Raw genomic sequence first — 17,394 nt, forward strand, 5'->3', positions numbered from 1 at the left:
TTCTAAGAGTTATTTCCATCAAAATTTTTGCCAAAGTTAGTGAGGTGAAAACCACACCCATTAACAGCAATATTCTGACCAACACTGCCTGCCTTAAGAGTAAGGAGCAGTGACAATATTAGACAAGTTACAAAAATTAAAAACTACTTCAATTACGCAAAAATTGGATCACTAGACTAACATAATACATGATCGAAAAATATTACTTAAAAAGGAAAAAAGCCTTACTTGGTTAATATGTTCTGCACCAGTCCAGGTAAAGCTGCATGTATCATTACAACATAAAACATACAAGGGAGAGTCATCCGGATTTGTACCAGAAGGACAAACCATTCCCATAAACACATCATCTTCTTTTTCACTTGAAGTTGCTTCAGCTAGAAGAAAAGAATGTCAGTGTTTAAAAAGAAAAAAAAACACAGAAACAACCAACAAAATCCATACTTGACAGAAGAATCACAGAGTAAGTTTCAATGAATTCTTCACTTTTTTGTTTTTTTTTTGAAAACCTTGTATGTCACATCACAGGTAATTGTTCCAGAAGCTGCTGCCAGCTCCTGACCAAAAAATAACCTTGAACAATCTTCCTCCAGTTTTAAATTCACTTGCATTCTAATCAATTCGATGAATCACCAACGTTGAAAGAGTCATCAAGTATATGTTTGCATAAAAGTCACTTTAGTAACATCATCTAGTTTGGCCTACTGATCTTTTTCCCTCCAGTTCAAATACAGAAGTTCAATGTGATACCTGTGTACCACTGGAAAGTGGAACCTTAAATCACTAAGGATTGTAAAGCACAAAAGCAGTAATATTCACATAAATCTTTCATAATACATACACTACAAATAAGGGTGACACTCTGTAACAGATTTCCAAAACGTGCAGCAGTATACTTTACTATTTTGTAAAGACATGTGTAGCACCAACACCCGTTCCTCAAACCCATGTATGTACTACTGCATACAAAGAATGAATCTATGTGATTCATTCTATGTGATGAATGTAATGAATCTGAACATATGCTAATGCCAAATTTTTGAAAGAACAATACACTAATAATTAGTGAAACTGATGTACCTTTAGCAATTTTCTGTGCAGTTTCTAGAATTGTAATTGCAGCAGGATACGCCCGGCCACTGACTGCTGACATAAATGGTGTCATGCCTCTTGCATCCCTAGTGGGGAAGAAAAAGAAAAGTCAAAACACTGACCCTTTATGTTTATTTTTTTCAACAGGAGAGGTAGGAAGCATACAAAAACTTAACACTGCTAACCTTGTGCAAACTGAAATACCAGGGAGTGATTAAGCACTTTTACTCATTTTACTTCTGTACATGATACAAAAGCTGCCAACTTTCTAACATTCTCCATCTTAGCTGATGTGACTCTAAATTAAACTTTTTAAAAAGGTTTCTATACAATAAATTGCATTATGTAACATTAAAAAGAAGAATGAAAATTGATTTGAAAACTTACTTGGCTGACAGCAATTCTCGAAGATAAGGTTGTAAAACAACACTATCACACAGCAATTTCAGTATGAAATGAGCATTTGCCTTCCGATCTTTTGATTCCACTACAGATGGTTCAGTAGAAGGCCCTATAATGAGAAAATGAAAATGCAGAGAAACTGTTTTCCCTCAAAAAAATGACTACCTATTAAAAACAAATAATTCAATGTTTCACTTCAGTGATTCATCAGTAGGACTATTCAGCAGTTTGTTAGCTGCTGCAACATTTCACTGAAATACTGTAAATTGCAGTTCCAAATTACATTCCGAAATACAGGCAGTAAGATCAATTTCATACTGATCACCAAATTTTTATGCTTCTCATTCCTCAGGTAAAAAATATTTTATGTAAAACTTCAGGTACTCTGCGCCCTCATGAAATTCTGCTTCGATCCAATCTTCATTTGGTTAGAAGTGTTTGCATATGTAGAAAGTCTGTGCAAACAAAGATGTCTTTTCAGATCATTTTGCTTCTAAAGCATAATCAGATAAGCAGCGGGTCCTCACCTGGTATCGTGGAGGTGCTCGGTCCTTGGCCGGTGCCAGTCGCTGCTGTGGTAAGAGATCCCACAGCGGGGGCCAGGATAAAATCAATGTCACCATCTTTCAGTAAACAGAACAGCAGGATGTATATCAATATATAAAGACATCCCTAACAACATGCTCTTTCTGCAGCGTCTAACACACTGCAAGCTTTCTCTGTTTAATGGGTACTCTTTCCTACAAACGGAAACATTCCTAGACTAGCATCCATGGAAGCAACATTATAAAGCATACTTCACAGAAGTCTGACACCAGCATAAGACAGGCAGACACAGGATTAAAAAAAGAGCTTTTAAGCCTTCAGTGAACTCTTAAAGCACGCTTTGCTATCTCAGTGACATTAAATGTTTCAGTCTCACAGTCAAGTCTAAGCAGTTTACCTTAAAAGTCACTGGTTTCTTCATTAAATCTCTTCTTATATTACAGTCTAATTTGATACAACAGTAGACTTACCCGGATCCATTGCAGGAGGATCGGGAACCCAGCTGGGAGGAGCTATTGGTGGAGAAACTGGGTCCTGGTGATCACTGGATGAAGCACCAGCTTCGTGTCTGCCCAACCCAGCAGCTCTCAAGGATCTTCTCATCATTTCCCTTAATCTCAAACTGAATAAAAATAAACAAAATAAAAAGGTAAAAATACAAACTCATTTTCATGTATAATTAGGACATCTTAAAGCTGACTTTCAAACTGAAAAACAAAACCAAACTTCTTGTTTACATTTTTCTTCATCATTGTGTAGAATGAGCAAAGAGGTATTTTTCATTCCTGTATTCCATTTTGTTATAACAGGATATACCAGCCATGGAAGAAGAGGCAGTCATCGACTAATCGAGATGGGTTTGAGCCAAGAACACATCTACTTTTTCCTCCTCAGCACTGCCTGTTGCAGGGTAGAGCAGGTGACAGGCATTATCACCACTATCTGAAATTCCTTTTACCCCAAGCTTGTTGCCAGGACCCTGGCATTTGCTTCTGTTGATGCTGTCTTTTTAAATCTAACTTCAAAAAAAAAAAAGTTCATGAAGGAATTAAAAAAGGGCTTAAAATTATTTTAGAGGTAAGTTTTAATTTAAAATTTTGTAACATGAAAGTGCTGTTTTACTGATGATAGTCAATAAATAATTTTAAGAAATTCCATATCATCTTAGAAGAAGAAAAAGTGATAGGAATAACGTATAGCCAAAGAATTCAGTGTGATACGAAGAGGTACATTTTTGTTTTTAAATGCACTTCCTTTTATATAGCCAAGGGAGGCTGTAGCGAGGTGGGTGTTGGTCTGTTCTCCCACGTGCCTGGTGACAGGACGAGGGGGAATGGGCTTAAGCTGCGCCAGGGGAGTTTTAGGTTAGATGTTAGGAAGAACTTCTTTACTGAAAGGCTTGTTAGGCATTGGAACAGGCTGCCCAGGGAAGTGGTGGAGTCACCATCCCTGGAAGTCTTCAAAAGACGTTTAGATGTAGAGCTTAGGGATATGGTTTAGTGGGGACTGCTAGCATTACGTCAGAGGTTGGACTCGATCTTGAGGTCTCTTCCAACCTAGAAATTCTGTCATTCTGTGAAGTCTTCTGTAGAACATGAGAGGGAACCTTCAGTCCTCACCTCCCATATCAAAATGATCACAATGATGAGGACTGCAGCTTGGGAAGGATAAAAACATTTTACATCAAATGCTCTGACTATAGCACTGTGTTAAAAAACAAACCCATGCCCTCATCAGGAGTGCTCTGAACTGACTAGAACTCAATACAGATACCTTTTGGTTCTCTTGACACGATCACCACTCAGCTAACATGATGGAAACAGAAAGAACTTCAGCGAAATCAGACATACTAGGAAATTCTATTTTTCTGTTTATCTGCCCAAGTGACCACCTTCCTCAGAAATTCTCGTAAGAGAAAGAACTTGGGCACAACTAGAGTACTTCCCTTCCAAGATATTTAATTCACCTTTATGAAGAACACTAGAGCTTATCCTTTTCTCCCAAGGAGAAATATTTCCATTTTACTACTGAGGAGTTAACGCCACAACCCCAGAAAAGAGAATCAGTTTAGAAATATCCCACCATCAGCTGTGAGAGCTGGGGGTACAGGACTGGAGCTCCATCTTTTTCTCTTTGAAGAAGTGAAATCTGACTTCACACTAGCAATAGAAACTATTCTTAAACTAGACTGAAAGGAAGAATTAAAAGAGATTGGTAACTAATACCAAAATTAACATACAGAAAACAAGAAAACATTACCTTCTGCTGCTTGATGATCCTGCCCGACTTCCCGGGCCGTTACTTGACACAACTGAGATTGCATTTGCAATAGCTTCCACAGCAGAGAGCCTTTCAGCAAATGTGTTCCTTTCAGAGCGCTCTGCTTCTGAAAAAAAAAATAAAAATCAGAAGAAAGTTAGTGTCAAAATTTCACTTGGGAAAATTATAAGGAAGGAACACAAGGCATGAAATGCCACTAATTATAAAATATTCCCTGCATTTATTGATTTAAGATTTAGAGGGCAACAGTAGTCTCGAGTAGGATTTTTCATTATTATCTTTTATTTTGAACAAGTATTAACCATAATTTTGACTGGGTTTGGTGTCTAAAAGGGAAGAAAGCAAAGGAAGGAAACTTAAGGCACGCCACGTTCCAGAACAAGTTTTCAGTGTCATGAAGAGACAAGGCTCTACCACACAGCTGACTCTAGACACTTGCTGAGTAAAGGCTTCAAAAGTAATGACAATCAAATAAAAGCCAGAACAGAACAAAACAAAAACACCACACACTTCACAATTTACAGCTGTGAAGAACAATGCAGAGTTGTGGGTCTGTAAGATACATGCTCTACTTATGAGCATGCTTAGGAAAATTGTGGTAAGAGTGTAATATGGTAGCACAATCGGTTTAAGTTCTAAATAAGCATTGCTTCTCCCATCTAAAAGCTTAAGTACCACAGCACATAAAAGTCCTAGTCATAAGCAGGACTGAGCTGTGCCAAGTGCTGGGCAGAACACAAAAAATTGCCTAGTTGTACCGAGCACAACTTGAAGCAGCCACTTGAACCAAAGGCCTAATTTAGATTTATCTGCAAAATAAATACAGAGCAGTAGAAGTCAACTGTGCAAGGCTTGCATACAATAACACCCACTGCTTCTTCAGGCTACTGGCAAAGATAACAGCCACTGTACAGCAAGTTATGGATCACTCTAGCAATAGATACCGAAAGAATTGAAAGAGAAGCTACATTCGGCGTGACGCAGGCCAGGAGAAGAGCTATTTTCAATTCAGACTGAACAACAGTTTTTTGTTAAAAAAAAAAAATAGAAGGAAAAGTTTCATTCCTAAGTATTTTTTTCTTCAAAGTGAGTATGACTGTTCTTTCAGGACACGTTTCAAAGTTGCTACAGCTACTGCTCACTTCCCAATTAAAGGCTTTTCAAACTGACCTTCACCATCCTTCACACTTCTGTTCCCCACGGACAGTATTAAGACCCAGATAATCCCAATTCTTTTTCACAAGACCATTACCCACTAATACTCTACATTTTGAATTGATAGAATAAGGTAATTTGTGAGTGTTTGTCAGCTTTCATAGTACCTTTATTCTTCAGATCTGCTACTGCTGGTAGTGATGAGTTTTTTTTTTCGTGGGTTTGCTTGTTCTCAAGTACGTGCAGGTTTCTTACAGAGAAGAGTCATTAACTATTCACAGCACAGCTACTGAGTGCTTGACACACTCCTAACCCTTGTGCCCCCAGTTCTGTACTCGTTGACCTGTAGTTTTTAGTGAACTGCCATTTGTGCAGTACTCCTTTACAAGACACAGTAGTTCTGGAAACCACTTCTTAGTTCATGACCCATCACACAGTACTTGTGGCCTTATCACACAGCAGCTCTCAAGCGTGATCCCTCAAGCAATGCAAATTCTCTTCAACAGAGAGATTTCACCTATCCATGGTCCTGCAGTAAACTAACTGAATTTTAGCTGTTCCACTTAAAGATTTTTGGAAATCCATCAACTGCAAATGCCCTGCCTCTATGGGTAATTAGATGCTTTGATGTTTTATGAAATCTGCCATAGTTTTCTAGAAAAACTCACCTGTTTATAGGTTTTCATTAAATATTTATTATACTAAATTTCAGATTACTTTAACAATTCTACCTTCTTTGGTTGTAAGATCCATTCCACTGGCTAGACTGAGGAGATAAAAAACAGAGCAGCCTGCCCCCAGCCTTACTGGTCTAGGTCCACTCTTTCTGAAATTCCTTTATCTTACACTACAGAAACTATGGGGAAACTAGGCACAGGATCTGAGAACAAAAAAGCTCATCACTGCCTTTTCTATTCCCCTTCTGGCAGTTAAGGAAGAATATCTCAGGCAGGCGCTAGCTGGGAAGGAGCAGTATTTTCTGCAACTCAAGGAACACCACACCTGGAGCCTGGAATTGAAGCCTTTAGTCCTAAATCAATCTTCTTCTACAGTTCAGCAAATGGCTGTGTAACTTACAGTAACATTAGTCAGCACTGCCCTCCAGATGATACACAGAAAATAAATTGTCCTAGTATCAAACTCTAGCAGGTACAGTGGAAGGTGAATGTGATCTGAATATGAAGACATGAATCCCTTTTTTAAAACAACACTTGTGAAGAGAAAGAGAGAGGCAGAGGGGTGTTAAAGTCCATCAGGTTCACACTCTTTTCAGATTTCAGAAAGTTAAATTACATCCAAATGAAGTTACTGAAAGAATGTCAAGGTTGCAAAGACAAGCACTCAAATTAGGAAAAGTCAGATTAAGTTTGCCCATGCATCCTTATTTCATCTTCCTTGTGTGCTTATAGTAAAAGTCTTCAGTTACACAGATAGTTTTTTGGTGGTGGTGGGGTTTGTTTTGTTTGTTTTGTTTTTCCTCAACAAGACCCCTGCCTCAATCAGTGCACAGGATGGACGACACACCATAGATGAAGGGTTGTACAATGAGCAAACTGTTTGTGCCTTGTTTGCTGCTAAACTGGAAAGGTGCAAGCAGTAAGGCAGTAACAGCTTGGAAAGGAGAAGGGAAAGGTCTGTCTCGTGTTTAACACCACTGGACATCGCTATGGAGAACTGGATCCTATTTCAGTCACATCTACCAACACAGAGAACTTTGTTAAACAAGTTTTTATAGATGATAGTGATACATTTTTTACTCATTTTTGGACACAGAAAAGGTGCCTGATTCACAGAGATAAATAACATCCACAGAACAACTAAGATCACTGTTAAATCCAGCTCTGGAATGAAGTGTTATGAAATAACACCTACTCAAAAAAATGGGACTAGGCCCTAGACTTCTCAAACAGAACCCTCAAAATAAGTCAACAGCTTTGAATGCAGAAAAACTTCAAGCTAAACCACCTTCAAGAGATGAGGAATCTGTACCATTAGCTTCACGTTATAAATAGGGATGTGAAGAACAAATAAGGTTTATAAATGACTAAAATTCAATGACAGCACCATACAAAAATCTCACAAGAAAGTTCATTCATTATTCAGTGCAGGGTTTGTATGGTGTGCGTAAGTAAGGAATGGGGCCACACACTGAATGATGAGGATAAAAAGAAATATTGAATAGCTACCCATTCGGTGAGCACCGTCCATCTTGTGCACTGAATGAGGTAGTCCTGTGGAAAAAATAGTATGAGGGTGTAATTAAAGACCATTTCACAATGCATACCCACGTACAGCACCTGGGTAAACTTAATTCTGGATCTCCTAATTTTTTTTTTTTTGAGTGCTTGACTTAGCAACCTTGTTGTTCTGTTAACATACTTTTTACATAATGGGATTTAATAGACATTTTTATATGGTGTCAGTGACTAACATTAACAAAAAGCCTTTTTTTTTTTTTTTTTTTACATTTCTTAATACATGTCAACTGCAAGTAAAATTGGAGTCGTTAATGTTCACTACAACACTTGAAAAATATCAAGTATTGTTTCTCATTATGTTTACTACTGATATAATGGGGATACTAGTGATATAAAAGGGAAAAATACTTGTCTTCATTTAAAATGAATATGGGGATGCAAAAAGTTTGTCTTTTGCAATCAATACAAGCACTTCAGTACTCCCCGCTACCGCATACTTATAAACCTTTATGAGAGTAATAGAAGTGTTGCCTCAGCATCTTTGACAGGTTAGGACACAATTTAGGTGCAAAATTTTAAGATACTCATATCTGAAGAATGCAGGCTTTGTTTCAAGTGCTCTGGAAAACGCATAAAAGTTTACTGTGCAATTATTTTCACGACACTGTTGAGCTCACCCTCTTCCTCTTTTGTTTCTTTGTTGCTGGTTGGAAAGCACACAGACACACAAGCGTGCAGAATATTGCGGTTTCCATCACATCTATGGCCAAGGAACGTCTGCAGCACTTGTGGATTCTGATCCAAAACAACTGCTTGTTCAAGATTCATCAGGTATTGTCGGCAAGCCTCATAGTCACACCGCAGAATGTGCTGCATTAGAGTTTGCTTCTGCACTCAAAAGAATAAAGTAAGTTAAATCAAAGTACAAAAACTGTAGACATACAGATTTGGCAGGCACTTCCAGTTTTCCATGTTTGAAATCCATAGAATGATCTAAACCTAGGATGTTCTTGAAAGTCAGTGCAGGAACTGCTGAGAATATGTATTATCTCAATTACAGCACTACTAAAAACTCAGAACAGCATGCAGTCAGGCACAAGAAAAGAAAAGACAGGCTTAAGCAGCAGAAGCTATCAAACTCCCCAAAGTATGCCTTTGGCTTCACAGCTGGGTTCTTAAGATAAATTACTTTTAATTTCATCTAACTTGGGAAAAGTGGTATGACTGAAAAAATAAGGGGTCTACATTAACTAGCTCTTATATATTTTGTTTTAACGAAGTGATAAACATGAGGAGAAGTGAATGACAAGAAGCTGCTGAAGGTCTGGGAGGCTCACTACATATGTAATTTGCTTTTCCACAGTGGTTAAGTGCTCCATTGTGAAATCAATCTAACAGGTACACAATACCTCCTGGTGGCAGCATAGCACACAGCAGATCCAACTAAAAATCACCAAATCAATTATTGGTTTATATACAAGCATGATAGATAAATTCACAGCAAAACTACTCATACAGCACCACAGATGAGTACAGGTCTCTACATGCAATTCAAGTGAAAAAAATCTTTGCTTGATTCTCAAAGGTTTCTAATTTGTGGTCCAAATATAAGGTACAAAAATGTTAAAAGCATACTGTGTTCACAAGAAAAATAAAGTAATTGGATCCCTCAGAAAAGCTCTGCACTCATAAAAAAAAAAAGTTTCAAATTGATAGTACAGACATGAAGACAAGAGCTTTAGAAGCTATGCTTAAAAACTGCATTGATTAAAACCTGCTACAGAAGTCATGTACCACCAATGGGTCTTCCACTTTACTACATCAATTTGGTTTTGCTTTGATAATTCTATGCAAATCTTCTGCTGAAATTAGTTTCCACAGCAAAAAAATACAAGCTGCTATCTAAACACTAAGCCCCTTCAAGCATAATTTTATAAAAACAAATTAAAATATATATATATATAAAATAGAAACTATTACCTCAACAGCCATAATAATAATGGCAGCTTTCTTTTTGATGGTCGAGTTAGCAGGAAGATTTGTTAGGGAATGAACACCCATTCCAAGACTACTGATAGGTGGAAGGTCAAGCCAGTCAGGGTCTCGTATCCCACCCATGCAGTCTTTAGCCATTGGGTAGATAGTACCATTTCCATCTCTAAGAATAATGGGAGATTCCTGTGTTGGGGGAAAATATTTTAAAATTAAATCTCCACAACTTATAAACATTTCCATTCCCAAAAGGTCCATTTCTGCTTAACTCCCAACAATGAGAGTTTACCCCAAATTCTCATTTCCACCACTAATAATTACAAGTGTGTCAACATAAGACAACAGATTCCCTTTCTCAAATGCCTGAAATGTGCTTGAGATAGCAAATACTTTTAAATACATCTTCATGACAAACATTCATAATGAAACATACATTACTTACACTTTTAGATTACTTAAATACTCCAAAGAAAGGTGAATATATTGAAATCCAACAAACAAATTCCATTTCTCTGCCACAAATATATCCTTCAACTATCCCCAAAAAAGTATATTTTGTTTATGAAAGTCGCTGAAATGACTTTGGTATTTTTTTTTCCTAGGTCTTCCTCATGGATGCCTGCACAGTGTAATCAACTGTACAATCAGATAAAATAGGATATTTAAGAATGGATAATAAAGGGGAGTTGCACAAAGCCTTAATATATCCATTTTGTTACCAAACTTTTTTTTTTTTTTGCTAACTCTTTCATTTGTTCTCAAGAGTGGATTTTCATCTGTCTCACTTCTAAAACACAGCTAGCTAGCCAGTTTACACGAACACAGGAACTACTCCATCAAGTTGGTTTTTCCCCCTTTTTACTTTTGATTCAAGGTAGAATTTGAATGAGATTATTAATAGTGCTTCAGTGAGTTAGACTGCTCTTCCACCCACCCCTCCAAAATATTAATGGTAGTATCATTCCATTTAAAGCTGATAAAAGTGAAAAACAGTGAGGATAAATGATCGAGATGCAAGGCCACAAACCTGTCCAGCTGTAAAAATAGCAACACTTCTCTCATTCTGACCCAGGAATGCAATGCTGCTAGTAGGGAAATTGTTTTCCTGTTCAGCCTTTCCTGTAGCAAGGTCGAATATGCAGTAGCGAACCCAGTTCCCAGTTTTCAGAACAGCATGAACTCCTTCAAAGATATATGAATAAAACGTTAATGCCTTGGACTAATGGCAATTGGTAAAAATGCCAAACTTCTATGCTTTTAGGGACTTGCTAAGATCAACATTGTTTATTTAACTATTTGCATTAGTTTGAAAGTCAGTTTTCCATGAGGAAGAGAGACAGGGAGTAAAGGATATAACGGAATATCTTTATGGGTTAAGTTCCACTTACCTTTTGAATCTACATTTACTGCTAGAATTTCTGTTTTTTCAGGAATACACAGCTTTTTAGGTGTCCTCTGAAAACAGTCAGGAACTTTTGGAGTTCCACCAGTTTTTACAACCTAAAAACAGTCATAAAATTTTAAGATACAATAAAGCACACAGTACTGACATTTCGCAACACTTTTCTCAGTGTTTCACAAAGCCGTACCTGCAGTTCATCTATTCTGAGCAGCCTACAATCTTGGAGAAGAGAGGAAGGATCAGGATCTGAATTAGAACTGCTCTGACAGTTTGCATTACTGGAAGTGCCTGGAAATTTCACAGCAACATAAGCACCATCCACTTTTAGCACCTACAAGCAGAAAACATTACAGTTTTAATAAAAACTTTGGATAGACACTGTTGAAGCTAACTTGCTTTAAAATGAAACAGAGCTTTGTCGGGAAAAGAAAAAAAAGGTTGACAATCAGTGTTAAAATCCTACATATCCTGGTCTTTAGCTTTGTTGTTTAACTACAGTTACTAACACTTAAAAATTTGCATTTCCGAATGACTCCACCGGCATCCTGCACCAGATCAGAAATCACTTCACTTCAGCATCTTACCTGCAACAGATACAACATAACTGACCGGAGACACTCCTACTGCTATTTCCCTAACATATCCTTCTACCTACTGGCAACAGCAAGACAGCTTTAGGTTTTTAAAGCATGGATAGACCCTTCTCCTACTGATTTGTCCTGTCATTTTTTTGAAATAAACACTATTCTTGTGGCAATAATTCCAAATATTAGCTAACAACTGAACTAAAAAAAAATCTACACTGACTTTATTAAGTGCCTATTAGCTCTTGTAATACAGGAAATAGGGAATTGCTTTTTATTTTGCCACATTTAAGAACTTTTGAAGTCTTTGTTTGGAAATCTTAATGCTCGTTCCTCAAGATGACTGTGCATAGTGAAATATAAGTGTTTTATAGATCTATTATCTATTCCTTATACTCACTGAAAGTTATCTACTCAGTCAGTTAAGACTAAAGGACACAGAGAAGTCCATCCAGACACACTTCATGTATGTGCCTTTCTCTGCCCCCCAAGGAAACGAAGTTTTTCAGCCCTGCACTTGCAGTTATTTCTGAGATTGTAAGCCTCTCTAAGGAGTTGCTGCAATGCATTCTAATCAGAACCTTCCAAATAGCTTTCCTTGATATACAGGCATCTTACGCTATCACCAAACATCAAGGCCCTTTGAGTTTCCTAGTTGAGTCCATAATTTTCTCGAAAGGAAAACAAAGCTAATGGAAGAGGACAAGGGGAAGAAAAACATTTTAATTTTGATAAGTAGTAAGACTTCATTATGCTCTCAGTCTTGATTAAACTAGATAAAAGCCAGCAGTCTTATTAGGCCCCAATTTCTCAATACTTCCTACGCAGAAAGTCCCTACAAAGCAACAAAGACCTAGCTGTTAGAAACTTTCTACCTCACAGGGGACTGATGATAAAAAGCATCTTTCACGCTTTCAAGATATTTTAGCCAATAAAAATCCGCACATTTGTTTTCTCCCAGTTTCTCTAGTGACGTGTAAGGCTAGCAAGGGCACTAGAGAAAAGGATGCACTGACAAATATGAAGGTATTGGCACATTTCTGCAATAAAGAGCTTTGCAAAGTGCCAGAGCACTGAATACCCATATACTGTAATTTTACTTTAGTAGCAGAATTCCTGCTTCTAACAGCAAAGCACCAATGAAGACTATGAATACTACCAGAAACTTTGAAAATTCAGACCCTGTCAAAAGGTTTGTAAACATTAACTCTGACCTAGAACACAAAAAGACAGATTTATATAGAAACTTGCAAGACAAAGACCAGAGAATCACAGAATATCTCAGGTTGGAAGGCACCCAACAAGGATCATCATGTCCCAACTCCTGGCTTCACACAGAACCGCCCCAAAAACAATGGTTCAACCACAACTTCTAGTCTGACATGTAGAACGTTTGTTTTTATATGACTGAGAGCTGCTACAAAAAGCTTTGTGAACTGAGACCATCCATAGCAATATAGCAAGGATTTGACTTTCTAAAAAGTCATTCAGCAACCAAAATGCTGTGATGAAGGTATATTTGGGACTCTAAAAGGGCAGTACTTCTTAACCCAGGAAGTTAAGAGACTCCAAACCCATTTGACTACATTTTTGCAGTCTTTAGCTTCAGTATGTATTCAGGAATCATTTGTGTGTTCTTGTTCAGAAGTCAAACTACCTTTCTGTTGAATTCAACTCAAAACAAGCTGAATTGCTAACATTGCTGTTTCACACTGAACAACACTAGCTATTCTGGGAGCCTGCAGGATAACACTGCAAAGAGTATCCCTTCTGCAGTCTCAGGTGCCTCCAGTCTTTTTCATACAGTTGCACAACTGATCCAGATTACATGCAGAACACGTATCAGGGAATGTACCGTGCTCTGTCCTTAACCTAGACACCACTGGGCAAAATTGTTTGTGATTTTGTCTGCTGGATTCTATCTAACCTTCAAAGATTAGGTGTTACAGAACTGTAACAGTGGAAGAGTGAATGATTATATACATCACCAGAAGAAAAAAGCACCTTTGTCATAAACAACTGTTACAGAGTAGACAAAACCGGTAATTATATTCAGAAGAAAACCCACTTACTGGTTTTAGCATTTTAACAATAATATGAAAATATTAAAATTCAAACTCTTCTGTTGTTTATTACAGTACCTCCCCTTGATGCAGCTCACAAAGACAGACACCCTACAGCTGTTTACAGAACTAAACAGCTTTCCCACAGCTGGTATAACAGGCAAACAATAGATTCAAATGATTTCAACTAGATCTCAAAGCCTCATTTACAAAAATAGAACAGTTTTAATGGATTAAGTTGCTCCATACTCCCCTTTGCAGAAATGATCTAAACATGAAAATAAGAGTTCATTGTGGGCCTTCAAATACACTGCTCAAGGCAAGCCTTCCACTCTAGAACAAGTATAGTGAACATGACAAATCTAACTGTTACTTCCTCTGCTGGAATTATGTATTTATTTCTTTTTAAAATATCCTCTATGAATCAAGTAGAAAGCAACCCAATGTTTTAATTTCCTGTAAAACATCTCTGGGCCTTCCCATTGTCCTTATTTTTGATAAGCACAGCAAAGAAGTGTCTAGATAACCTAGTACCTCTTAACATCACACAATGCTGAAGCAGAAACCAAAAACTTTACTGCTTACTTGTACTGAAGGGTTTACTAGTGAGAAAATGAAAAAATCCAGGGACCTAACAGATTTGCTAGATCAAATAATTTTACAGTTATGTTAATGAAGCACGTTATTTCTAATCAAAACATTCCTGTTCTTTGATTGCCAGAACAGTGTCACCCAAACATGAAGCTGATGTGCACATAAAAGTCAGTCACAACACATGCAATTCTTCACTATCTCACTGAAGTGCAGCAGTTACTGTTCCATTCACCAGAAATAATCTTTCAGATTAAATCCCATCTGTTTCTTAATATTTTAGTTCAATTTGAGAGACTTGATTTTTACGATGTAGCATGTTTTCCTCACAACAGTCTACTAGTATTATTGTGCTATGCATAAACAACAATGTAACAGAAGTCACGCAGCTGCAGCATTCTGACTAGAATACAGCTAGTCACAAACTCTCGTGCATCCCCAAAACTATCAGTATACCATATATAATAGTGCAAAGCACTTTAACAGTTAGCTCATCTAAAATAATTTTAAAAAGATGGTAGGAGAGTGGATTTTAGACAAACCTTGCCAACAGGAACATTTTTAACATCTTCTACAAACACAACCTCCCTCAAAGACCACTGCTCTTCATTCACTTTCTCCTCCTCTTTTGGGGCAGGAGTAGATCGTCGTCGCTCTGAGACAAAAGAAAAGAAATTAATTAAAAAAGACTTGAAATATTTAATCAGTATCAAAATGCATCGTTTAGAACCCACGAAGTATTCCTACCCTCACCCCTGCTAAAAAAGAGTGTCAATGTTCAAGTATAGAAATTAATACTAGAGATTAATGTGAAAATGGACTTACAATGATCAGAACTACCTAACAGAACACTCTGCCACTACTTTTCCCCAAAAAAAGGTTAGTGCTAATAAAAGATATTAGATAAAGAAAAATATTTTTAAAGACATTTAATGAAAACTAATTACAAGAAATTGTCTTAGCAGGGCTCAGGTATTTATGCTGTAGGTAACAACCAACTTGTAAGACCCTTCATTCAGCCCTGATACAGCGTTTCCTATCATCCATGCAAGAAGTCTGCTTGCCCACTAACCTATGGATTTTCAGTAAACATCTAGTGTAGCAGCAAATTAGGCATAAAATAGCTATTTAGGCCATAAGATTTTCTGCAAAGACATGATCTGAACATTAACCATAGTAAACTCAAACACACTGCGGAACAAATTTAAATACCTAACGTATCTAAATTAACACTGATAAGAATCTTTATCTCCTGAAGTTTCTATAGTATAATTAATACCATCAACGTAATTAAAGGAAGAAGCAGAGAACTTCTAACAATGGGCTTAACTTCAAACTCTAGTTCAGAATCCCACGCAGAGTTATAGTCAGTGAATGAATAATTACAGGTGAAAGAACTGCAAAACAGAAGGCATCAGTAGCATGCGCCTCTACTAGTTCTGTGAGCCAGTACTGCACAGCTGGGTATACAACACAAGATTCTTGGTCACTGAATGAGGCAACTCAATTCTTTAAGCGAACACTTAGAACAAGTGTGAACAGGTAGAAGAATGGAAAAGATTCCTTCAAATGATGGTGTTGCAATTAAGCCTTTAATAATATGCAAGTTTAAATGGAAAAAAAACAGATGCACAAGAGGTCAGTGACAAATTCTAATACAGCCTTTTCGGTTGTACTTCAAAAGTTTTGTTGTATTTAAAAAAAATAGAACTTAATGCAATAAAATTTCCCACCTGTTTTATATATCAGTAAGTAATGACTGGTTTTAGACATTTTTTTATAATACCAACCATTTTTTATAAGACCAACTACTGCTCTAAGCAGTGAAGTTCACCTGCAAGGCAAGTTGTGTAAGAACACCTCAACCTTAAAAGCTTTTTTCCAAAAACAAGTTCAACTTTTGGGATGTAAACAAATTATCACGTTCCAATTAAACATACAAGAAACTATCTTCAGACTTCCTGTTGATCACCTCCTGAAAGACGCCTTTGATTCTGAGAGCTGTTATATTTGCTTAGGTACACCCTGCATCAAGTAGTCACTGCTTATACTACCACATTTAAATTTGACTATCTAAATTCTATTATAAAAGCTTTTTATGTATGTTGTGGCTCACACCAGAAGACTGAAAGAGATTTTTACTTTTTATCAGATTCTGAAATTAATACAGTATCTTTCTAGGCCTGCCTTTTACAAGAACTTATCTGGACAAACGTTTTATATCACCATGAGCTCCACATTACTTACTATATGGCATTGATGCGCTGCTGGCTATTGAAGATGCATCACTGCAAGTGGAAGCTGGGGATGGTGGAGGACCCATCTCGGTTTTCACTGGTTCCTGTTTGCTTTCAGGTCTAAAATACAAAGTTTTATTTAAAATGAAGGAATGTGGGGTTTTCCATGACAAAGTGTCTCTGCGTACAAGAAACCAGCCATTTTCTCTACCTTCTCAAGGAACAACAACACTTCCTCATTTAATTTTTTTGAAGCTAAGTAGCTTCCTACCATGAAACTAACATCCTAACTTTCAAGGGTATGCATCCAACATTGAGAATGGTGCTGTGCTTCTTAATCAGGGATTAAGTTTTAAAACGTTAAGGAAAATGTATAAAATGTCACAGAAAACAAGCACCCTTAGTTGGAAGCTGACCTCTCTTCTTTTAAATTCGTATCAATCAACAATTCTAAAGAATATCAAATACACGTTCTCTTTGTGTGTTCGCATCCTCACTTACTTTGCTTCTGTCGTTTTGCTAGCTTTCTCCAGGTTTTTCAAGCTTTCTGGTGACCGAAGCTGAAATCGACAGCTGTCATTCATGTTCCAAACAGATTCCATTAACACACCCACTTTAGGAATTCCAGCATTGATTGAAAAAGCAACAGCTCCAGCATGATAGAGGGGGTTATTTCTTAAGCACACCTACAGAAAGAAGTATTTATTTCTATGAGAACAGTGGGCCATACTGAGGGAAACCATGTATGCATGTATTTTCTTGGTAACGTACATAGGCAAAAAAAAAAAAAAAAAGGAAAGAAACCTTACAGAAGCATGTGAGAAAAGGAAAGTCAGCATGATGTATTAAGCT

General features: G+C 37.2%; 1 protein-coding gene across 9 annotated transcripts in view; it reads right to left on the bottom strand.

Annotated features, from left to right (window-relative positions):
* The window catches only part of UBR5 (ubiquitin protein ligase E3 component n-recognin 5), an 80,362-nt gene that overhangs the window by 23,522 nt on the left and 39,446 nt on the right, over window positions 1–17,394 (bottom strand). For 5 of the 9 annotated variants that reach the window (XM_032183391.1, XM_032183384.1, XM_032183385.1 and 2 more), the window contains 15 exons: window positions 17,044–17,228; window positions 16,553–16,662; window positions 14,848–14,960; window positions 11,255–11,398; window positions 11,054–11,165; window positions 10,693–10,847; window positions 9,654–9,851; window positions 8,351–8,561; window positions 7,662–7,706; window positions 4,300–4,426; window positions 2,511–2,662; window positions 2,022–2,117; window positions 1,480–1,603; window positions 1,081–1,178; window positions 229–377 (listed from right to left, as the gene is read on the bottom strand). In XM_032183391.1, the coding sequence (XP_032039282.1) occupies window positions 229–377; window positions 1,081–1,178; window positions 1,480–1,603; window positions 2,022–2,117; window positions 2,511–2,662; window positions 4,300–4,426; window positions 7,662–7,706; window positions 8,351–8,561; window positions 9,654–9,851; window positions 10,693–10,847; window positions 11,054–11,165; window positions 11,255–11,398; window positions 14,848–14,960; window positions 16,553–16,662; window positions 17,044–17,228 (2,019 nt within the window). The remainder of the gene's footprint in view (window positions 1–228; window positions 378–1,080; window positions 1,179–1,479; window positions 1,604–2,021; window positions 2,118–2,510; window positions 2,663–4,299; window positions 4,427–7,661; window positions 7,707–8,350; window positions 8,562–9,653; window positions 9,852–10,692; window positions 10,848–11,053; window positions 11,166–11,254; window positions 11,399–14,847; window positions 14,961–16,552; window positions 16,663–17,043; window positions 17,229–17,394) is intronic. The other 4 variants (XM_032183390.1, XM_032183388.1, XM_032183386.1 and 1 more) reach the window with 2 other exon arrangements.

Source organism: Aythya fuligula, chromosome 2 (genome assembly GCF_009819795.1).
Source record: "Aythya fuligula isolate bAytFul2 chromosome 2, bAytFul2.pri, whole genome shotgun sequence".
NCBI classification, from domain to species: domain Eukaryota; kingdom Metazoa; phylum Chordata; class Aves; order Anseriformes; family Anatidae; genus Aythya; species Aythya fuligula.